We start from the raw sequence: 25,321 nt of genomic DNA on the forward strand, positions 1-25,321 counted from the left end.
GGCTCTCTCGGTCTCTGTCTCTCTCTCAAATAAATAAATTAAACCTGTAAAAAAAAAAAAAAAAAAAAAGCAACAACTTTGCAGTGGCTCCTTATTTCATTGAGAGTAGAGCCCAAGCTGTTACAATGGCCTACCAGGATGCTGTATAATTCTCAAGCCTTCCTTTGCTCTGAGACCTCATCTCTTACTTCTCCCTCTTCCTGTCCTTCCCACTCACATGGAATTCCTGCTGCTCCTCTCACACAGCAGCCTGCCAGCCAGGCTCCCACTCTAAGGGCATTCAAGCCAGTCCCTCTGTAAGGAAGGTATTTCCCCAGATATCTGCACGGCCAGCTTCATCATCTCCACCACTTGATCAAATTGTACCTTCCAATGAGGCCAACCCTGACTATCCAAACACGGAATTCCTGATCCCTCATTTTAGCTTTCCTTGCTTTTCCCCATTGTACTTACCACTTTGTAACACCTTTTTATAAATTACTTCTGTTTTGTTTGTTGGTTATTGCATGTTTCCTTGTGCTGGAACATAAACTTCAAATGCAGGGATCTATTTTGCTCTCTGAAGGATCTAGAACCAAAGGATCTCACTGTACATCTGTTTTAAATAAGTGAATGAACCACTTTATCCTGAATTTTGACTTGATACATTGATAGAGATGTATAAGAACACACCAGTAGAATTGAGTCCACATATACCATTTTTAATTTGGATGTGTGTCTAACACCCAACTTCAGTTATACTCCTCTCTCTGAATAAATATGTTTGCCTCTTTCTACACATGAAATCAATATCCATTTTAAAAATAGAAAGCATTTCAGTCAGGTGGGATTTCCAGAGAACAGTGGGTTTTGCCTGCCCTGAAGTAAGACTTTGCATGCATAATACAGCCTAGGTAACAAACTGCCCATATCCCTTATGGTCCTACATTGCCCACTTTCCTCTGCTTCTCTATCCACTGTGATTCTGAGTTCCCTAGAGTGGAAGAGGTGATGGGAGGAGACATGAAAGAATCCAAAATTTCTTTATATATGAACTGTACATTTTCCTAGTAGACTGTTCAATTGACTCTGGATTCAAAAAATGGGTAGCAGATGTCATTTATATGGCCCTGGAGTGATTCATAGAATTTCAGCTGAGGTAAGACATACCTTGACAAGCATTCAAATATGTGCCTGGGGTATTTCTGGACAATTACCATGATGTCAACAGTCAAGTTTTGAAAGACTCATGTGACATGAGTATTAAAATATCTCTACTGACAGGATCAGACTTTCCTGGCCACTAGTAAAAAAGAATATACTCCATTAGAAAGTACACTCTTTCTCTGCTTCTTGTCAGGAAAATCTAGGTCACCTTTGTACTGAGATTTTTGATTCTCTTGCCACTGATATTCCTGGGACATTAGAAAACATTTTCCCCATGTCTAAGCTAGTGTTTTCTCAGCCCTTTTAATTCAGAGAGTGTAGGATGAGAACCTGGTTTAAATTTTGGAGGCTTGGTTTTAATATCACAGAAAAAAACCATAAATGTTCCTTTCAAATGTATGCAAAAGTATGCGGATTTCACTTACTAAGCGTACTAGCACCATTAATAAGAAAATGAAGATTTTAATTTGTGTGTTTCATGTCTTCTAAAATTACATTCAGAAATACCTTGACATTTTAATGAATGTAATATAGAAGAAAGGTTATTTTTGTTCTAAGACAACTTCAAATGTAGAGTTAAATAGACTGTATGTAAGAAAGCACTGAGAGTGTATTTTAAATTTATCTGCCTTATTATACATTGTGTTTTTACATAGTGGAGAAAACAGGGCTTTTTAAATATACAATTTCTGTATTTGATTGCCTTCCGCAGATACAACACACTCAGGGGAAATTGGCACTAAAAAAAAGGTGAAAAGACTGTTAAGCTTTCAAAGATACTTCCATGCATCGAGGTTGCTTCGTGGAATTATACCACAGGCCCCTCTCCACCTGCTGGATGAAGACTACCTTGGACAAGCAAGGGTGAGTTAGTTTCCCCTCTCTCAGCTCCTAGGAGGTCAGTGGCCTCAGCTGATAGTACCTGGATTGGAGTCCAGCTTCTGCCACTGCGATGCTCTGTAACTAATCAACACATCTGGACTTTTTCCTCAAATATGAAATAAAGTTAATAGAAGCACCCACCTCATAGGGGTGATGCAGAGATTACATGAGGTGAATCATGCTCACATGTTTCATATATTCATGCCTAGCACATGCTAGCTATTTTTATTCTTATACACGAACAAAACATATTTGCATAGCACTAAGTAAAGCAAAATTTTGGACTGATTGATTACCAGTGAGAGAATGACTAAATTTTAAACCCATTGAATAATCTCATTGAAATAACTATGCTGAAATTAACCCAATAATTACCAACTCTGAATTTCACTTCTGTCTACTAATATGGTACATCATCCTTTTTATCATTTTTTATTGTTTTTAAACAATTTTCACTAATTTTACAATTATTTTTGCAACTCGTTGATCAAAAGTTGAAATGAACATGTGACAATCCAAAAAAAAACAGTTCACAGGTTATCTCTAGCCCAAACTGTCACAGGAGTTTAAATTTTGAGTAAACTGCTATAGTTTAAACAGAAGTCAGAAGTAGTGTCTTAGAGTTTACATGCTAAGTAATATTGTGCTATCTATATACTACTAAGAAATATATACTATTAATGTACAGTATTAATAACTAAGCAACAAGTGATATCAGAAGAACAAATTCTCAACTTTTGGCCTAAAAAAGGAAGAAAAAAAATTACTCCTAACAACCCAAGGCCTGAGATTGAGTGAATGTTTCTTTGTTTGTTTATTCATTTGAATGGTTGGTTGGTTGGTTGGCTGGCTGGTTGGTTGAAGAAAGAAGAACAAGACTCAGTTCCCAGCGCTGGGGCACCAGTGATAGAGCACTCCTGCTGGGTCCACTCTCCAAGAGAGGTGGCTCTGAGATATAGAAAGAACTCACAAGTCAGGATATCAGAGATCAAGTCTTGATTCTGCTTTAGTATTTGAATTGGATAAAATGGTCACTCCTAATAGATCTCACAGGTGACCTATGATTCCTTCATTTTTCTGATAATGCTGTGAAGGTTTTTGTGTGCTATGACAAGGCCCTTTACTGTAAGATGCAAGGAAGACATTTAAGGACAGGAAGAAGAGAGCGAGCTTGTACTTACTGAAAGCAGTGGCTTTGAGAGGAGAGGAAGGCCAGTCGCAGAAGCCATAGTGAGGATAAAATCAGTGACCACAGCTTTGCATCTGAGAGTTAAAGACCATCTAATTCTAAGCATGGCATATTTTAAGAAGAAAAATGGAATAATAAGCCCACGTTAGACAGTAGACCTTTAAATTACCCAACATTTTCACTTGCCCACTCTAGTTTCCTGTCCGTTAGAGTGGTTCATGTCACGTTTCATCCACATTGAGCAGAGTAATGTACCCAGCAATCATCTTGACTTCATTTTTTAAAAATTTGCTGTAAATTCTCCTTAAGTATAGAGTAGTTTGCGATGTAGAGACTTTACTGAACCACAATTATAACAGATACCGAATTTTATGTGTGCTTATTACATACAAACACTGTCCTAAGCACTCCACATATATTACCTCTTTTAATCCTCGCAAAAATCCTCTGAGGTAGATAATATTATCAGCCATATTTTCCAAACAGGAAACTGAGGTACAGAGAGTTAAAGGGATTTGGCCAAGCTCTCACAGCTGACATGTGGCTGACCCTGAACCAGATAGTCTGATTCCAGGACCTGTCCCTTTAACACTGTTGTTATTAGAACATAGAACAAAAGATTTGTTTTCCCAGAAACCAGACAGCAATATGCTACTATTTTCAACTTTTTAATTGTTTAATTCACTGTCTCAAAGTAAATGTTTGAGTCTCCGATATGATTCATTGGAGTGCTGTTTCTCGTTGCCTTTTCAGCATATGCTCTCCAAAGTGGGAATGTGGGATTTTGACATTTTCTTATTTGATCGCTTGACAAATGGTAAGTCACCCAAAAGATTTCTGTTTCCAAACACTGTTATTCTCTTTCTCTTCTTTTTCCACTTTCCTGAGTCTACAGCCACTCAAGAAGGGCCAGGGCAAAGGAAAATTAATTCAGATGAAAAGGAGGGGCTGAATTTGGCCTTAGAATCCTAAGACCATTTCCTTCTGGCCTTGATGGTCCCAAAGGAATTTGGAAAGCACAGATTAGATTCTTTTCCTCGCAGAATATTTTGCCCACATCCAAATGGAGGAGGTTCATTGTCAGTCAGCAAAAACTAGAAACACTGAAGCTCATCTGAGTAGTCCTGACCTATACAGGGCAAGTGTCTGTTCATATTTATTGAGTGATCTGGTCTCCTTCAGATATGCTCCACATCATCAGCTGATGACAGAGTGTAAAGGTGTAGGCTGCAGCTGAAAGGGAAAGTAGACATTCCCACTGGTTTCACTTTTAAAATCTTGGTGTCTATAAAGACTTTCCTTAAGAAAAAAATACAATTTGGTTATATATCCATCTACGTATTAAACAAATGCTGATAGGTTTAGGGGAGCCAATGAAAGACATTATATCTGATGCTGACTTTCACATGTCCCACCATATACCAGGCTTGTACTTTAAGTAATTAAGTGATGGTTTTCTCACCATTCAGTTATTTGGCAAATAACATACAGTTAAGATATACAGCTCATGGAGCCGAGCTTTACACTGTGGAAAACTAAATTAGACCACATAGGGAAGGATCCCACAATCTTGTATTTCATTTTGCTTGAATTGACTGAGAAGTGGGTACCAGTAATGAATGAAAGTAGCTTTGAGTAAAAAGATTTGTTCCAAAGAGAGTATAATCATGACTCTCACAGGAATATGAAATGAGCATGAGCCAAAGATTTAACTCAGTATAATTAGAGATCCAGTAAGATGCTACAACTAGTTCAAGGGAAAATTCAAAGAATGACACATATATAAACAGTAAGAAATGCTTAAGTGAATTTATTAATAACTGTAAAACTGGGAAAAGGAAGTCCACTGTATTTTCACCTGAGTGAGTTTGTTTTCATGCTGTGGACAAGAATCACTTGCAATGCTATCAGTTATCTACAACTTTGGGAGTTGTAAAATAGTTCAAAGACAATGGAATCTGCATAAACACAGAATCAGGTGCCCCGGAAAAGTGTGCTTAGGCAATACTTAGTTTTCCACATAAGACATCCAGTCATCATCTTGGTCCATTTCAAAGTCTTTCATAAATTTTCTAATGCTTTTAAAATTCAAAATCATTATTCTTTTAGTGAATAATATTTCCTAAATGCTTAGTAGTCATTATTGCTTCCATTTTGCATCTCTTTTGGCTTAAGTTCTAAAATAGCTCATGGTCAGATCTCATCTTGGGTGATTTTGCATGGGAAGAATAAGCTTGAACTCTTAAGGAGTGTAGTGACTTAGATACCTCTGTAAATGTGAGGATCAATTGGAAGCAATTAAAGCACATTGCAAGTGACCACTAAACTGTGTCTTTAAAAAATACACAGAAACATACACACCCACCAACATGTATACCTGGTACTACAATAGGTAGACTCAATCTAATTGTTAATGCTTTCATTACCCTTGGTACAGAGAAAGGTCTCACCTCGCTTGTTTCACTTGTACAATATGAGAAAACCTAAGACCAAACCACAGTAATAATATCCTTTATGATTGAAAAAATTCAAATCTAACAGGGCAAATGAGACCTTTCATTACAGAAACTTTAGATCCTTTTGTGAATCTTGATATTTTAATGGTGATAAAAATGAGTTAAAGCAGGTGACTATTTTCCTATAGGAAACAGCCTGGTAACACTGTTGTGCCACCTCTTCAACACTCATGGACTCATTCACCATTTCAAGTTAGATATGGTGACCTTGCACAGGTTTTTGGGTAAGTCTTCGTTTCCATATTTCTACCTCTTTTCCCCTGAATAATGGTAGTCTATAATATTCTTTAACATAAAATGACAAGAATGATAGCAGAGAAAATGAAGATCTCAAGTTAATCTTAAATTATTTCATCTTAACTTTAAAATATGTTTACAAATTTTAATTAGTGAAAAAAATATTTAATTGATTATTATGTTTACAGTAGATAAAAACTATATAAAGAAAACCACCAAGAGCATATAAAGAAATTACTGATCTGCTTACATATCAGCAAAATCCCAGTAATGTATGCCTCAAATAATTCCAATCTGGACATGAATTGTTAAAAATCTTCAATAATCTTCATACACACACACACACGTATATATATATGACAAACTACCATTTACATAGTGCCCACTCCATGCAAGATGCTCTCAATATTTTATTTCTAACTGTTTCAACAACTCTGCAAGTTGGGTGTTGTCACCATTGTTTGGCTCACAGTTACGGAAAAGTAGATAGAGTTTTTGTAAGTTGCTCAAGGTCAACAACTTATAATTGGCAGAGCCTCAGTCCAAGCCCAGGTCTATCTTATTTGAAAGGCCCCATGTTTCCACTCAACTCTGCTCCATCGCTCTCTATCAAAAACAGCCCCGGTTCTTACTGAACTGTTATGCACATGCTTATTTATCTGTCAAATTCTCTGGGGCACATTTTTCATCACCATAAAACTTCCTGCTGTCACTTAGCATATGTCTGGCTTCTGTGATGTGCCCTATGGCTGTGCTTTGAATTTGGAAGCCAACTTGGTGCTTCCAGAGTAAAGCAACAGTGACATGAGAGCAACAGCAACTAATGACAACCAGGCCTAAATGGTGCTTAAATATGTTGGGACTGAGGACTTGCAAATATTAACACCGTTCATTCTTACAGCAGCTTTTTGAAATTGGAGCTATTGCTATCCCCATTTCATAGAGAAGAAAACTGAGGGAACTTACGCTTAAGTAATTTGCCCAACACAACAAATAAGTGATAGCATCAGAGTTTAAATATAACTGTTTTTAGAAACCATAAAATAATATGTGACACAAAAGAAATTTTTGAAACCAGCTACAGCACGGCTCAGTTACATAAACACAAATAACCTCAGGCTAATTGAATTTAGATTTCTTGAGCGAAGTAATGGCCACAAATGGGTCAAATAGTTTTAATTTGTCTAAAGAAGGAGAACACAGATACTTTGGGTATGTGTGTGCCTGCAGAACAATGTTAAGAATGAGAAGATCTGATGACAGAAATGACACCAGAATTCAGAGCTAACCTCGTAAAACAGGCTGACAAAATATGGCCACACTTGCAAATTGGTACATTCTATACGCACTGAATATATTACATCCTAAGCCATGGCTATTAGCTAAAGCAGGTTAATGGTTTCAGTAATTAGTGAGACAAAATCGCCTTGCTTATGTCTCTGTTCGGTTCCAAGCACACACTGGTCCTTACATTGGAAGGGCATGAGAGATGCTAGCTTCATCTGAATAAGATAGAAATAAAACCAAGGAGTTCTCCATTGGATCAACACAGTATTTTGAGTTTCTGCCTGAAGAAGTCTCAGATTTGCTTTGGTCAGTCTTTGCTATTCAAGGACTAAATCAATTTTTGGATATCAGGGATCTGATGCTACTAGGGCTCTTTAAAAGGAAACCTCTTTTATGGCATATTATTCATAAATGGCAGCAAACTTAAATAATTAAACTATAGTGTGAAAGAAAGTTGTCCTTTTTCTACATATTTATTTTTCCTATGAATGAAAGCCTTGATGAATGCCAGAAAGGGCTGATTTATGAAGGTGGTGAGCAATCCCAAGGGCCTCACAAATCCTTTTAGCCTTTATTCCGTCTGCCCTCCCCCTCCTCTCCACTAAAAACAGCCCAGGAGAACTGCCAAGCTTGCAAACCACGTTTATTTTTAAAGGATCTCCAGGCTGCACATTTTGGAGACGCTGATATTTTTAAGCAAAAGGGATCTTCAATAGATCTGAGCTAGTCTGCCCTTCCTGTTTTGGTTTTAGCTGATTGAGTTATCTGTTTGCCTCCTAGTCATGGTTCAAGAAGATTACCACAGCCAAAACCCATACCACAATGCTGTCCATGCAGCTGATGTCACCCAGGCCATGCACTGCTACCTGAAGGAGCCAAAGGTAAAGCAAGACCCAGCTGCCACCTCGGCCATCTGGAAATGCCAAGCAAACCGCCTGCCAAGTCCCAAATCACCCAACCTATCAGGATAACTGTGTATGGGTCATTCACAATATGAATACAAATTATTTCTATGAAAGTTCCAGTATCAGCTCTTGAAGTTATATAATACACCTGAAAGGAGATGTAAATTTCCTGAAGGTTTTCTTTTTTCCTGTAATTTCTGTACTTTTCAAGGCTACATTAGGACAAAAACAACCCTCTCTGTGACAATCTACATCTTAGATAGCTTCCGAAGCCTCAAGCAATGAATTGTTTTGCCTTGGACCTCTGCCACAAATGGTACCAGCAGTGAAACCCTCTGGAAAAAGTCTCCCACCTCATGGTTTATGATTGACAAATAGAATCAAAACTCCCCAAGGCTTAAGCTCCATTTCCTACTAAGCCAACGGTGCATCCTGATTCAGGCCCAAGAAAACTTGTGAACATTAAAGACCTCAGAGCAAGTGTGCTCTGATTCAACAAACCAATCCAAAACTAATAATAATGATAATAATAATAATAATAAATATTCATTACTTGAAATTTAAGCATTTCTTAACCATATAAGACTGAATTGGTTTAACATTACAGAATGCGTTTTCTTACATTTTTTCAAAAAGAAAAAAATAGCCTAGCCCAAGTCTCTGTTTAGTTCAATCACTTTAATATCAGTCACTGAACATACAGATGCCAGACAGGCATTCCCAAGAGAAAACTGGATAGATGCCTCATCCTGATAAAATATCCCTTTAAACGTTGTGTTTTTTAATTTGCAAATTGTCTGAAAGTTGTAATATATCACACAGTAATAGTTACCATTCTCCTGCTTGTTTTCATAGCTAACCAAAAAAAAAAAAGACAGATTCTTACACATTCCCACATTCCCCCACTATTATGACACATTGAAAAAATATGCAAATTTTGTAATTCAACCCACTCTTGATTCTGTATCAAAGTGGCAATGATAGAGTGGATGGTTGAAATACACAAATGATTTTTTTTAGTGTGTCCATAACTTTGGCTTTAAGATTTTCCTTCATTCACTGCTTTCTCTAGGAGCAAGGCTGACGTCAGGCTCTGCATTGTCCTGCTTACCAGAGAGCAGTCTTGCCAACAGGCAATAATACCACCATACCAAGAAAAAGAAACGAGAGCAGTAGGAAGAGGAGGGTAGTCGAATGAATGATACAGAAACATTTGACTTGTGTAATTACTTTCCACACTGTCCTTTTATTCCCCTGCAATTCCATGTGGCTATCACTTCACTGACTGCTGCTTCAAGAGGGTAAAGGTCAGGATGAAAAGCCTGAAAAATATTGTCATAATTCATACCATTTGACTTAGCCAAAACAAATGCTAACCTGTGTGGGGAGACACCAAGCAATCTTCTGATTTGATTTTTTTAACAGCTCGCCAGCTTCCTCACACCTCTGGACATCATGCTTGGACTGCTGGCTGCAGCAGCACACGATGTTGACCATCCAGGAGTGAACCAGCCATTTTTGATCAAAACTAACCACCATCTCGCCAACCTATACCAGGTAAGGGAGCCCAACGTTGAGTCAAGTTCAGCCAATTGGCTTAGGCCCAGTGCCAGAGCCTGTGTCTCACCTTTAGCGATAGCCTTCCTTCAAGGTCAGCCTCAATGATGACCACAGCCAAAGAGCATGGATTTGAAATAGGTCCAGGATATTCTCCAAGGAAGATTAAATTTGAGTACAAAGGTATCCAAGGAATTCAGTTCTCTCCAAAGCAGATTTGAAATTGTGCAAAGTAAAACAGGATCTCTGAGCCTACCCTCTCAGGATCTGAGGATATCCATCTCCCTGGACAACATCTCATATATAATGGCCAGCTGAAGCCAGTCTTTGTAGGACTTCTGTATATGATGTTTCCCAGGTGCAATCCTAATTCAGATTTATGTCTCTAAGACTATTTCTGAACTTGACTGGCCTCTAGGTCGGAGGTATGTTATCAAAGACAATAGGCATATTTTGTTGTTCTAAAATAGTTCAGCAGCATGAGTAGGTTGACCTAGAGATCTTTTATTTCTGATGTTATTTAAGATCGTAAACCTCATATCATAAATGAATAACTCCCAGAATTTTCAGTGTGGTACTTTGGAGACCTTTGGTTGTCATTCACAAAATCATTGCATACATGGTAGTCATTGATCTCAATTTTAGTAAATCTTTTGAAAAAACACAATGCTAAAAAATTCCTCACAGATCTCCATAAAACACCTGCATTATACAAGATGTTACAGCTTGAGGATGCAAGTATCTCCAATAAAGCACAATTAGAACATGAGAAAAAGCCTTTCTCCAGCCAGTTGATTAGCTTTTAGTGTAGGTAGGAACTGGCATTCCAACATTTCTGATCCACCTGGTATGTTTCCAGCACTGGGCTCTGTTGAGCTGCCAGCCAGCACCAGGAGCCAAGACAGATGTAGCCACATTGAGGGGACAAGATGACAAAACTAAGAAAGCCTTTGATGATGAGCTACAAACTAAACAAAGAAAAATAAAAACTACAGCTAAACTTTCTAAAACACCTAAGAAAAGCTAAATTTAATTCTTGAAAAAAACATAGACATCCATGACTGGACTGAATGCCCTCAGAGAGATTTTCTATTCCTGTCGATTCTGATTTTTTTCAAATGTCTTTTATTAGACAAAGGAAATCAGTCAACAAAATTGGCTATTTGATCCATTCCCATATAAAGTAAGTGCTTACATAATTCTAATTTCTTGTCATCAAATAAATCATGTTAGTGAGGTTTAAGAGAGTTTCTGCTGCTACTAACCAATTTGTACATAAAATAAGAATCATAAAAGTGTACTTTGACATATAGTATGTATAAACATATAATGGATTCACATTAAAAAGAAATATGCCAGATGTTAAAAACAAGAAGGTCATTGTAGAATTTCATAAGAATTAAGTATTCATTGCTAATTAACAAAAATTGATTCTCAAAATAAAAACACTCTAGTCTACCTTGTTCAGATATTAGAACTGTTCTCAAAAAAATTGATTCCTTACTCAAACATTTGAAATGCAGTTAATTTTAATAGTTTTTATTTTAATCTCTTTGTTAAAAATAAATATTTCAATATTGTGGTGCTTGGTGGCTCAGTCAGTTGAGCATCTGACGTTTGGTTTTGGCTCAGGTCATGATCTCAGGGTCATGAGATTGAGCCCTGCATCAGGCTCTGCACACAGCACGAATCTGCTTGAGATTCACTCTCTCTCTCTCTCTCTCTCTGTCTCTCTCCCTCTTTCTTTGCCCCTCCCCCACTTGCAAACACACACTTCTAAAATAATTAAATAAAATCTTTTAAAAAAAATAAAAGATAAACATCCCAATATAACCAAATTCTGCAGCCTTTTCAGTACAACATATAGTCTCATATATTTTTAACCAGCAATGATTTATTGCATATATCATATGATATGCTAAGATCTAGGAGTACAAAGATAAATAAAATATAATCTATGCCCTCAAACATTTGTTCAAACTCAGATGCTCAAAATGTACAAAGTCTAAAAAGACTTAACCTCAGTTTGAAAAGCTTTGGAGAGTTAGCTAAAGATATAGATATAGATATAATTTTTTAACTCTTTAAAGAATAAGGACCTAAAAAAATAAAAAATAAAAAATAAAAAAAAAATAAAAATAAAAAAAAAAAAAAAAAAAAAAAAAAAAAAAGAATAAGGACCTGTTCTGTTCTTTGTATTCAAAAGTGTTACTATAATAATATGGGGTATTATTTTTTCTAGCAGTGAATTTATCCATTTGAACTGTCTGGCCTGATTCTTGATAGAAAAGACAAGGATCCTTTTGATAATAACTAGGAAGAAGTTGGGATATGGGACTTGAAAATCACGTGCAGGTTAATATTTCCATCAGTCTCCTGCTCAACTGGTCTTAGGAACTCTTGAAAGCTAGATAGAGACCCTTATCTTTAGGTTTTAGAAAGAGTCTTTTTAAAAAAAAGGAAAAGAAATAGTGTTGAAGATAAACCAGGATCACACACTATCATAAAGATATTTCTACTACCTTAGAGCTCTCTAGGATAAAAGCTGAAATTTTTATCACCCAAATTGGGACATAACATGTTAAAATTATTATGAGGGCCTGAAAATATAAGATTTCAATTCTGTCCAAAAAAATTCTGATGCCTTTTATATTTTGCTATATACTATCATTTATTAACTATCAAAGGGGATTTCAAAAAAATCAAGAAAATTCTATGTAAAATACAGTTCAACAAATTATATGACTTACCTTTATTCAATGCTTACTGTGACTTAAAAACTGTGCCAAGTGCTTTTGATGGATCATATGATTTACTCTGCACAATAGTCCCATTAGGCAGGTACATGATATCATTATACCAATTTTGCAAAAAGGGGAAAATTGATACTTGGGAAATTTGAGTGTTTTTTCTGAAAATAAATAGCTAATTAATGGCAAAGCTGGAGTAAGTCTTTTGTCTCCAAAGCAGAAGTGACTTAGCACTATCCACACCGCCCCTCAACTTCCCATGGATCACCTACTTTCTATCTGCCAGACAGTAAGAGCTCTCCACCAGGTTCCTATTGCAGGGAGAGAGACAAAGGGGTTAGAGCCTAGTGGCTTCAAATGGGAGGGACTCTGTGAAATACTCTTTAGGGCATAGCTACAAAGTGTGATGGGAAGACAGAACTGATTCAGCAGATGGCTTGAGGGGAGGGGGCCTCTTGGAGGAATGGTCAACTGGGTCTTGACACTGAATGTTTAGGGTAGTAAAGCTGAAGGATGACACTAGAGGCGCCGCGAGCTGGTGCACTTTGGGATTAAAACCTCCAAGTCCAGAAGAGCTGAAAACAGACTGTCTCTGTGGCCGTTAGCTGGGCACGGGTGTGTCATCACTGTCCTCCTGCTCTCAGATCAGTGTCTGGGGTGTATTTTCATTAAGCGGATCGTCTCTCTTTTGTAGAAACTTCTTCTGTAGAATAGCTACCTAGAACGTGACCTGGGTCAGAAAAAGTCTCTGCTGTGCATCAAGTTGTAGATGAGGAACTAGTATCACTTCAGGTTTTCAACTTCAAGAAAACAAGATTATGTTACATAATATATAAACTGATCAAGACCTCTAACAACACATTATATTTAAAACCTTTGCAAATGTAGACTTTCAGCCTACCAAGAACCTGTTGGTCAAGACATAAACTTTCAAGAAACTATGTGCAGATTTTCAGAGGATATACCTCTGCACTTCTTTCTGGAGTAAGGGCCCATAACTTACACTCCAATTTTAAAAACAAGTTATAGATTCTGAAAATATTAAGAACCATGGTAATCAGTAAAAAATATATATGTATATATATACACACAACATATTGTGTAATATATATATATTATGTATATGTGTGTATATATATATATATATATATATACACAGACACACACACAATGTATACACACCCATGATACACATTTGGTTAATGAGAATCCAGTAGAGAAAATGTTCCAGGAATTATGTGGGCTGAGAACATACTGTGTGTGACTTTGCTACAATCTAGCCTTACTATAAATGAGATAAAATGGAAGAGAGTTTCTTCTCCCTCCTTTTGTTGGCTGTGCTCTTTTAATTCTAATAAGTAAGATCACTGCAGAATACCCAGCCTGGAGATAAAGAGAGAGCCCAGGCAGCTGGAGTGAAGGCCAGGTCAGAGGGCTCCTTCCCATTGTCTGCTGTCTGGACGGGACTCACTAGCTGAACTGCCAACTCAAATTCGACATGAAGGTGATAAAAGCACTTCCACCTGGCCCCTCCTCTCATCAGACTGGAAGTCATTCAGATGTCCCTGGTGGACTGATAGAGAAAGGAAATGTGAAATATGGAACCGAGCATTTATCTGCTATCCCTCTACCCTGCCACCCCCCACACACAGGCTCAGCAATTGGGCAAAGTAAGCATTAAATCATGATAGGATATTGGTTATTACAGCAGAAAAAGGGATCACTTTCAGCTCAATTTCAAATTTAATTCCTTTTGATAGAGTCTACATCTTAACTAGTGACAGAGCAACCTAATGAATAAAATCATTAGTCATTGTTCCTTAACAGCATAATATAATGTTTTGTAATATTAAATTCTATACTGTCTTACCGGTTTGTAATCACTTTTCTTAGTCACTTATCACAAGCACTTAGAGCAGATTAGCATTTTTAACCATTTTTTGTTCTTAATGACTCTGAGCCATAAATAGGAAGTTGACAGAGCCAGAAGAAATATTCCTGCCACATGGCCCTATGACCCCTCCTCAAACAAGCAATAGCAAAGATTATACATAACCTCATAATTCCTGCAGTAGAAAAGGTGTTTTTGGTTTTTTTTGTTTTTGTTTTTGTTTTTAAGAATTATTTATTTATTTATTTATTTATTTATTTATTTATTTATTCATGAGAAACACGGGGTGGGGGGGCGGCAGAGACACAGGCAGAGGGAGGAGCAGGCTCCATGCAAGGAGCCTGATGTGAGACTCTACCCCAGGTCTCCAGGATCACACCCTGGGCTGCAGGCGGCGCTAAACCGCTGCACCACCGGGGCTGCCCAGAAAAGGTGTTTTTGGCAAGGAGTGTGAAATTTGTATGAAGGAGTCTCAGATTGGATTTTTTGTTTCATAAAGTTTCTGCTGTTCACAGTGAGGTAGCTGGCATGTGGCCTGTCCGTGGCCCTCATCTGCACTCGGGCCTGCCCCTACAGACAGGTTCCTTGGTCTCAGAGCAGGGTCTTGGGCAGATGCAGATCACACAAGGGAAAGCTGTCTTCCAGCAAGCAGGCAGTACAGGTGGCAGTGCTATTGCTTAATCAAGAAGGGAATGTTTAGGGATCCCTGGGTGGCGCAGCGGTTTGGCGCCTGCCTTTGGCCCAGGGCGCGATCCTGGAGACCCGGGATCAAATCCCACATCGGGCTCCCGGTGCATGGAGCCTGCTTCTCCTTCTGCCTGTGTCTCTGCCTCTCTCTCTCTCTCTGTGTGTGTGACTGTCATAAATAAATAAATAAATAAATAAATAAATAAATAAATAAATAAAAGAAGGGAATGTTTAGAACTCAGGGAGCCTCTGAGCCCCCCTGGGCTGGGGTGCTTGCAGCATTACATAGGCGACCACCTGGCTTGTTAGGGAAGAGCCCAGGAACTCCATGATCTCCTAGAGTCTTGCTTCCCAGTGTCAGGAGCAAGTAAGAATGAAAACACACACTATGCTCCTATTGTTTTTCTTCCTGTAACCTCTGTTTTAAAAGGTGTCATTAACTGACTCCTGTGGTACACCAGACTCAATTTATCAACGTATTTTAATCAAAGAGAGTGTCTGATAAATAGCAGGGAAACAACTTAAAGTTGCCTTGCATGATAGCAAATCTGCTCTGCCAGATTCTCTTTGACAAGCAGACTCTTGATTTAATTTGAAAACCTGTGTTGGTGGTTTATTAAATGCTCAATGTGATATTATTCAGGAACAAAGGGATTGTTTTGTTCTCAGAGTGGATAGTACTTGATAGCATCAGGGGAAACAGGTTTTTCCACAGGGGTTTTAAGAGTTTTATTTTTTCCAAATTAAAAGTCTAATAAGTTATGTTGCCACAAAGGTGCATATGTACTCTTTCAGCTTTAAGGTAAAGATTACCTTTAAAACTACAAATATAAAGAGTTTGGGGACATGAGAACACACTGTCAGTGGGATAATGCAAAAGTGCTGAGCCGATGCTTCTTCAAGGTAGACAGATGTGGTACCTAATGTGGGATTCCAAGCAAGGCAGGGATTTCAGTGGATATTAAAGTGGTATCATCCTATGTGCGATCTTTAACCAGCATTTAGGATGATTTTCATCTTCTTTCAATCTACCTTTTTCTGCTATTGGTTTTTGAGCCACTATGAAAGCCAGATGAGCCTGTTGGAGCAGAGCCATCCCTCTGCTACTGAGGTCACAGATAACTCTGGCCAATTCCAGTGAAGCCCCAGGATGTCCCCAGGATGCTCACTGCAGCCTTTCCGCACCAACATTATCCTCTTGTCTACACACAGCCTTACCCGGCTCTAACCCTTCTTCCACTGTGCAGCCAAGATGAGTTTCCTGAAACTCAAATATGACCCCATAGGTGACTGCTTAAAACCCCATTGCCCTCAGGATCAAGTCCAAATGCCTTAACACAATTTACAAACTCTGTTGGGATCTGGCCCTGCTAAACTTCCCAGCTTTGCTCTCTGCTATTACTCACCTAGGCCTCTATGCTTCACCCAGTCTGAGCTACTTTTCAATTCCCAAACATATCACTCATTCTTTTATTCATTCAACAAATATTCATTAAGAGCTTGATACATATCAGGTACTGGGAATATAAAAGATGAACAAAACAAATAAAAAATCCCCACTTTCTACTGGGCGGGGAAATAACTGAGTAAAATATGTAGTGATTAGAAAGTGATAATTTTTAAAGATTTTATTTATTTATTTGAGAGATGGGAAGAAAGGGAGAAAGAGCATGGAAGGAGAAGGAGAACCAGACTCCTTGCTGAGCAGAGAGCCCAATGTGGGACTCGATTCCCAGAACCCCGAGATTGTGACCTGAGCTAAAGGCAGATGCTTAACCAACTGAGACATCCCAGCGCCCCAGAAAGTGATAATTTTTAATGATAATAACTAAAACAGGGAAGGAGAATATAAAATATCCCTCTTGCTTACAGGTTTTTGCACACATGCTCTTCCATGTGCTGATTTTAGTGAAATATATTCCTCTCCATTGACTGTACTCTGATTCCTCTCTACCTCATATCATTTTCCTGAAAGCTTTCTTTTTCTTTAAAAGTCCATTTTCCCTGCTCCTTCTATAAAATTTCTCAGCTCTGGGGTGCCTGGTTGGTGCCTGGGTGGTTCAGTAGGTTAAGCACCTGCCTTTGGTTCAGGTCATGATCCTGGAGTCCTAGGAACAAGCCCTGCTTGCCACACCCCCAATCCTCCTCACTCCCACCCAGGCTCCCTGCTCAGCAGGGAGTCTGCTTCTCCCTCTCTCTCTACTCCCTCCCCCTGCTTGTGCTCATGTGCACACACTCTATCTCTCTCTTTCAAATAAATAAGTAAATAATCTTAAAAAAAAAAAAAAAGATTTCACAGGCCTTCATTACTTACCCTGTCTTAGACACAGTGTTCATGTGTCTAAATTACCATTGCCTGGTTGGATTTCCATACACAGCCCCCCACATCGTCTGCAAGCTTCTGGTACCTACCTCCTTCGGGGCTGTATCCTCAGCATCTGGCACAGTCCTGGTGTCAGTGAATATTTGTTGAGGAGTAGGAGGCCTGCTAGAGGAGTAAGTAGGAGGATGGACTGATGGAGGAACAAACTGGATGCATGCAGCAAGAAAGACAGAACCTGAGTAATACTGAGAGATCAGGAATATTGGCAACAGCAAGGACATACAGAGACTCTGAGTGGAGATCTGCCAAGCAGAGGCAAGGGGGTTCGCCAAACTAAGGCATGTGCTTCCACTGTCCTCTTCCTGTTGGCTAATCCTTACTACACGAAGAATGAAAAGCAATGATTGAAAAATTCTTTATAATCATCTTGTTTATCTTGGAACTGACAAATGCTATCTGATAAATATTTTTCCTGGAATCATTTACTTGATCCTGGCTATCTGCAAATGAGTAGTGGGAAAGAGCCCATCACTGTAATAATTTTAAAAATCTCTTTGGCTTCCACCTAAATCTAAGGATTTCCCAAAAGAAGACCCCAAGTCTGGCTTCCTTTGGATATGCCAAAAAAAAATTAACAGAACTCTTTTCTTATTACAGTTATTTAAGCTACTGAAATTTTAGGATTCAGAAATTAATTAGCCAGTATCCATTCAACTAATATTTACTTGTTTAAGTGGCACTTATATATCCTGGGGCACAAAGATAAATAAGATATGCTCCCTGTTCTCAATAGCCATCATGTATGGCAGGAGTTTTCAGACTAGGCCTGAGCGCCCATGGGGATACATGAAGATTTTCCATGGGGTACACAGGCATGAATAGTGCTAACAGAATCCATTTTGAGGTCCTTAAACCAACCTGCCTGAATGTGCTTGCAGGGCAGTCAAGCCAGTTCTATGTTTCTCTTATTCTCACTTTGCAAAAGAAGAACATATCTCTTACCCATTCTGTAAACTTCATATGACTTCAACTGTACCAATATTGCATGTTGTCCACAAAGGAGCAACTAAAAATATTAAAGAAAGTCTCCTATAATTGAGATATTATAACTTTCCCAGCCAACACATAAATAGATGTATTGCCAGAAAATATTTATTCTTAAGCACGATTTTTTTTCCAACTTTGCAATTTACATGTATTTTGATCAGTTATTACTAATAACAATTGCATTGTAAGCTCGGCTGGGAAAATATTTACTACTCAGAGCCCGATGTTAGAAATATTTGTTAAATTAAATACACAAATACAAATACAAAATACAAATTAAAATTTCAATTTGTGGACTTATTTTGGTTGCAGAGAAACATGATAAGATGACAATAAGAGAATTTCACACACAAAAATACATAAAATCAAATTCTGTGGGGAAATAGAATGGGAATATAAGTTCTAGAAGAAAAAGAATCAATTTAAAATTCTAACTCAAAGAATAAATTATTCAGATCAAAACACTGAAAAGGTCTTTCATTAACTTTTCCAAGGTGATATGGAAGACAATAAACTAACTGTAAATTACTTGGTGTCGGGACGCCTTGGTGTCGGGACGCCAACTCAGCAGTTGAGCGTCTACCTTTGGCTCAGGGCGTGATCCTAGGGTCCTGAGATGGAGTCCCACATTGGGCTCCATGCGTGGAGCCTGCATCTCGCTCTGCCTATGTCTCTGCCGCTCTCTGTGTGTTTCTCATGAATAAATAAATAAAATCTTTTTTAAAAAATTACTTGGTGTATTAGCGACTGAAGTACAGAAGTTTATCTCTATTCTCCATCAAAGAAGTCTGGAGATTAGTAGTTCAGAGCAGGCACAGGTGCCTCACAAAATTAAGAATGAGAGGACCAAAGATCCCTTTAGTTCTCGCAGCCACCATCACTAGGGTGTGACACTTGTCCTCATTGGCCAAGATGGCTGCCGGAGCTCTAGCTATTCCTCCTGCATTCCAAGCAGTAAGACCGAAGAATGGGAAACAACAAAAGAGGCCTTTGTCAGAGAAGTCGGTTCCCTTTAAACAGGCTTCCAAGAAATCCCCCACACAATATTTCTGCTTGTATTTATTTAATGAGTCAGAATTTAGCCAACTGATCCCACCTAATTATAAAGGAGGCTGGAAAATGTTCTCTTTGAGACAGCCATGAGACCATCTAAAAACTGAGGCTCTATGGATAAGGAGAAACGGAAAACAGATTGAGGGGATGAACACCCAGGAGTCTCTGCTACACCTTATGTTTTTTACAGCGGAGACCACCAGAATGATTAATTCACATGGTCTTTCCTTTTATGTAACATCCTCTTTCCAGTCTGTGATTATTACAACACTCATGCGACTATTTTATTTTCCTTTTGTTGTTGTTATTTGGCTATTTGATATCTCCACTATTATGTCCATGTGTCCAACAGATATCTCGAACTCAACATGTCCAAACTGAGCTCCTGTAAACCCGCTCCACCTGCAGCCTGCCCTTCCAGGTGCTCAGGCCAAAAACATTGCAGTCATCCTTACAGATCCAGGTTGCCCATTCCCACCACTTCTACCTCCACGATCCAGGCCTCCATTAGCTATTGCCTGGATTGCCTGGATGACTGCTTTTACCCCCAAATGGCCTGCTACACCTGCTTCTACACTTACTCCCAACCAAAGTTCACTTTCAACATAGCAGCCTAAGTTATCTTATTTGAGCCTTATTTCCTTCCTCCCAAACTCCTGCAGTGGCTCCTTATTTCTCTGAGTAAAATCAAAATCTTTATAATGGCCAGAAGGCCATACATGATCTGGTCTCTCATTGTCTGTCCAACTTCTTATCCTAATACTTCCCCTTTCACACTCCCTTCTACCTCCAAGCCTTTGTTTAAATCTTACCCAATTACCTTAGCAGCCCCACTTCCAAAATCTCTCAAATTCCCACTATTCTGCTCTATGTTTTCTTCTTTCCATGCATTGACTGTGGATGATGGATGCATTTTTTCAGAATTAAAGTTTTTATTCTGTTTATTATTTTTTATCTGTCCCTTCCCATGCCTGCCACCACTAGTTCCTTGTCTGTTCTGTTTGTTAATATATTCAGTGCCTAGAACATAGTAAGTGCTCCTTATATTTGTTAAATGAAATCAAATAATTTGTTCAGCAACTTATTTTGCAAATTAATAGAAAGCACTTTCTCTGTGCAAGGCTTAGAGTGGAGTAGCTACAAAAGGAACAAGACAGGTTTTCTACTCACATGTAGCATATAATCTGGTAAGTGCATGAATAACTTTAATATACCTCAATGGCACTGAATGTTACAGGACTCAGGACTTGAAGAATGCCCAGAAAAAGAGCTACAGTACTCAGAGCAAATCAAGTTTGCCTCTTACTGGAATGATTCCAGTGGTTTTGTGGATGGAGTATTTGAAGTGGACTTTGAAAGACAGGTGATAGTTTGATAAGTAAACACAGAGAAATTGGTGTTTGAGGATTCTAAGCCACCTTGAAAGACATGAAACTAACAAAAGAACACTGAAAAGAGGGCAGCCCCAGTGGTGCAGCAGTTTAGCACCGCCTGCAGCCCGGGGTGTGATCCTGGAGTCCTGGGATTGAGTCCCACCTTGGGCTCCCTGTATGGAGCCTGCTTCTCCCTCTGCCTCTCTCTCTCTTGTTCTATGTGTCTTTATGAATAAATAAATTAAAAATCTTTAAAAAAAAAAAACACTGAAAAGACAATCATATATTAATAATTTCATAATTATGTCAATAATACATTACCCTCTTATCAATGTGGCATCATTTATTTGGACTATAAGAACTTTATAGGAAAGGAGAGATAATGATATTCATTTGTCTCAAATGTGTAGGAACGGGATGCCAGTTGAGACAATTTTCTGAGAACATTGAATGCTGAGTTAAGGAGTTAGGGTTAATTTATCTGATAAAGAATTCATGTAGAGTTTGGAGCAGGGCATGAGAGAAAACAGATGGCATAATCATACTGAAGTTAGGTGAACTCCTTGAATGAAGGGCAGCAATTTTGTCTTATTAGTCTTTCATCATAGCACCTGGTATATTAGTAGGTGCTCAAAAAATATTAGTTTACAATTTCAACCAATGATTTGAAGAGATGATGGTTAAAAAAAAAAAAGTCAAGTGAACAAGTCCCATTCTGGCCACTGTAGGAAGGATGGATTGAAAGAGGTTTGAATTAAGGATAATAAAGCACTGAAATAGGTTCACTTCAGTGAAAGGAAAGGATGGGCATAAGTGACGCCATGCTAGAAGAATAGGTCTCATCAGATCTGCAGGCTAAAAGTGGCTGAGAGATTAATTCTTCCCCAACACAACTTAAATCTACTCAACTCTCAACATTCCAACTACAGGATTTTTTGCAGTGAAACCAAATTTAACGGTAAATGCAAAGATTCCAATGTGGGGTTAGAAACTAACATCTCATTAAAACAATCAACCATAGACTTTTAAAGCAGCAACTTACAGGTAATTTTTGGAAAATTAAGCATAATTGCAGGCATTCATCAGTTTATAAATGTCAAGCTTCTGAATGCTTGGATGTGGCCACACAGAGGAAATTCTTAGGAGGCAGCAAGGGGTGTGTGCAAAGCTTCGGCCTTGAGAACTGGCAGGCTTGGGCTTAAGGCCTCCCTTAACCACTCACTAGCTGTGTGGCCCTGCAGAGAAACCTGAGATTATAGTATCTGTGAGTTAATGATAAAAATAGCAGAGAGTTATGTGAGGATTGAATGAGATCATGTAAATGCCTGGCACAGAGTAGGTGCTTCATAAATGTTCATCCCCTCTGCCTTCCTTCTCTTATTCTCTGGAATCTCTGGAACTACCCCTACTTTCAACACAGTTCTGGCCAAAATATACTTTTATTTATAATGACTGCTCGATGAAAATTTGTGTTTGTAATCATGTGTTCTATTGTCTTTTATTCTGTGCCAGCTTCCAGGCTCACTCAGTTTCCTTTCCCAGAGCTCAACTCCAAATATGGTTTCACCAGCAAATTTCCCAAGTATCCTTTTATCCTGTCTTCAGGAAGATTATTAATGAAGGTGTAAAATCAGGCTGGCATGAGTAACAATGCTTAAGGCAATCCTCCAGACACTTTTGTCCTACTCAACAGGGATATGGTGTCATTTATCATTAGGTCTTGTTACAATTTTCTGGCCCCTTGAAAAACTTATTCATGTCCACATCTGCAGGAATGAATCTTGTAAGTGAAGGCTTATGAGCAACTGGATTAAATGTCATGACAGTATAGGACATCTGTTATATCACACTAACCTATCACTCTCTGCTCTCATAAATCTTTACAATCAAAACAAATTAGTCTGGCATGTTATTTCTAATAAACATTCTCTTTTGTTGTGTGTGGCTCATGCCCAAAAGGAGATAACAGACTAGTTGATAAAAGTCACCAAATCTCATCACCAGTTCAAGCATGGTCAAGTGGTGAATAAAGAATAAATAATTCCTTGGCAAGGAGAGAAATAAGAGCAACAGAGCAGCCTATACAAGATGCTGCCTGTGAAACTCATTCTACAAAGTCTTGGAGGGAAATAATTATCTGGTTTTAAAACCAAGAACAGTTGAGGTTTTCTTGAACTTGCTTTTTCCTAATGACCCTAGACTATATCACTCATGGGGCGGACGGCGGGGGGGGGGGGGCGGGGGGGGGGGTTCTCTGCTCCCATCTGCTGAAGAAGAGCATTGCATGTTACAGTAGGGCATTGGGAACACAATGAAGGAATAGTTTCCAATCTCTCTCCTGGTTCCATTTAGTCTCTATATTCCTTGCTTCTTTCCTCTCAATTTTTGTTTAAATTGTGGCAAAATGAACATAATATAAAAGTTCACTCTCTTAACCATTTTTAAGTGTACAATTCAATGGTATTAAGTACATCGCCACTGTCCATCTCTAGAACTCTTCATCTTGCAAAACTGAAACTTTGTGCTCATTACATAATAATTCCCTATTCCCCCAGCCCTGGCAACCACTTTTCTTTCTGTCTCTATGAATTTGACTGCTCTGTACCTCATAAGCAGAATCATTCAATACCCTATCATTTTTTTAATCTTTTTTTAAATTAATTTATTTATGATAGTCACAGAGAGAGAGAGAGAGAGAGAGGCAGAGACACAGGCAGAGGGAGAAGCAGGTTCCATGCACCGGGAGCCCAATGTGGGATTTGATCCCGGGTCTCCAGGATCGCGCCCTGGGTCAAAGGCAGGCGCCAAACCGCTGCGCCACCCAGGGATCCCAATACCCTATCATTTTTAACAAATGCTATCTTCCTATATTTTGTGGAAGTTTATAACCCCATTTGAAACAAAATGGAGAATAAATAAATAAGAAAAAAAGAGCAAAAATATTTCCTGGGGACTAGAAGGGTTCAATTCTATAACCATCGAGTCAGTGGCAAGGTCATAATGCTTGCTAGTTAGAATAAAACACAATGAATTGTAAGAAGTAATTGTCATTTAAACAGTTAGCTAATGTGTACACAAGCAGCATATTTAAGATAACAATAAAGTCAAAGGGGATCCCTGGGTGGCGCAGTGGTTTGGCGCTTGCCTTTGGCCCAGGGCGCGATCCTGGAGACCCGGGATCGAATCCCACATCAGGCTCCCGGTGCATGGAGCCTGCTTCTCCCTCTGCCTGTGTCTCTGCCTCTCTCTCTCTCTCTGTGACTATCATAAATAAATTTTAAAAAAATTAAAAAAAAAAAATAAAGTCAAAGGAGAGATGGAACATGGTAGAGGTTCCCATGAAGGAAGAAATTTCAAGATCATTGAACAAGGAAGTAACTGTGGATTGAAACTCATACCTAGGGGTGCCTGGGTCACTCAGTCAGTTTAGCGTCTGCCTTCAGCTCAGGTCATGATCCCAGAGTACTGAGATCAAGTCCCATGTCAGGTTCCCTGCTCAGTGGAGAGTCTACTTCTCCCTCTCCCTCTGCCTCTCCCCAAGTTTGTGTTCTCTCTCTCACTCACTCACTCTCTCTCAAATAAATAAATAAAATCTTGAAGACAGAAAAGAAAGAAAAGAAACTCATACCTCAAAGGCTAACTGCAATATACTGATTAGGTTATTGATAAAGCCGCTTCCATGACAGTGGTTCTCAAATTACAGTTAACAAAAATTACTCACCACAAACCTACCAAATCAAAACTGTATTGACTGGGACTCAGAAATCTGAATATGCACCAGCTGCCTGACTGGTTCAGACACAGAAGGTTCTTACCAGCATTGAGAAACAGCAGTGAGTGCAGTAGACCAGAGGCCTGCCTCGGTTCAGTAAAGTAGTATAATCTTCGATTATGTTATCCATATAGCTGCATGGTATCCATTACTACCTATTCTTACCTGCTTCACTCTTTTCTCCTACAGTGAGTGCTACCTGACTGAGCTACCAAAAATGGGGATGGTGGCTGGAGAGAATGACCCACCAGGGTCAGCAAGCACCAGCCCTGACACTGTCCCACCTCCCACCACCATTATAATAAGCCTGTGGTTGTCTTGTATTTTTCTCATCTGCATCTTTGTCACCAGCTATAAACTGGCTGGAGGGAAAATAATGGCCTCAGTGAAACTGTTCGGTATGGAAGATCAGACTCTGACTTCACTCTCATTTATAGCTTTAATTTTCTTTCTTTCTAGAATATGTCTGTGCTGGAGAATCACCACTGGCGATCTACAATCGGCATGCTTCGAGAATCAAGGCTTCTTGCTCACTTGCCAAAGGAAATGACGTAAGTGGTGCAGAGATGAAACGTACTAAAGTCCACGCGTTAGAGATAAGCCACTTTCTCTAGGGCATGCTCGAGACCCCAGGGTTAATGGCAGGGAGCCAGCCGGCTGGGCTTCCGGCCTGCGCCTGCTTGTCGATCAGAGGAGATTCAGTGTC

At 38.9% G+C, this 25,321-nt stretch overlaps 1 protein-coding gene across 3 annotated transcripts in view; it reads left to right on the forward strand.

The window, feature by feature from the left end:
* The window catches only part of PDE7B (phosphodiesterase 7B), a 313,591-nt gene that overhangs the window by 271,085 nt on the left and 17,185 nt on the right, over positions 1-25,321 (forward strand). For all 3 annotated transcript variants that reach the window (XM_041740969.1, XM_041740979.1, XM_041740959.1), the window contains 6 exons: positions 1,859-2,010; positions 3,971-4,034; positions 5,862-5,957; positions 8,038-8,138; positions 9,588-9,719; positions 25,075-25,166. In XM_041740969.1, the coding sequence (XP_041596903.1) occupies positions 1,859-2,010; positions 3,971-4,034; positions 5,862-5,957; positions 8,038-8,138; positions 9,588-9,719; positions 25,075-25,166 (637 nt within the window). The remainder of the gene's footprint in view (positions 1-1,858; positions 2,011-3,970; positions 4,035-5,861; positions 5,958-8,037; positions 8,139-9,587; positions 9,720-25,074; positions 25,167-25,321) is intronic.

This window comes from Vulpes lagopus, chromosome 2 (genome assembly GCF_018345385.1).
Source record: "Vulpes lagopus strain Blue_001 chromosome 2, ASM1834538v1, whole genome shotgun sequence".
Lineage (NCBI taxonomy): Eukaryota > Metazoa > Chordata > Mammalia > Carnivora > Canidae > Vulpes > Vulpes lagopus.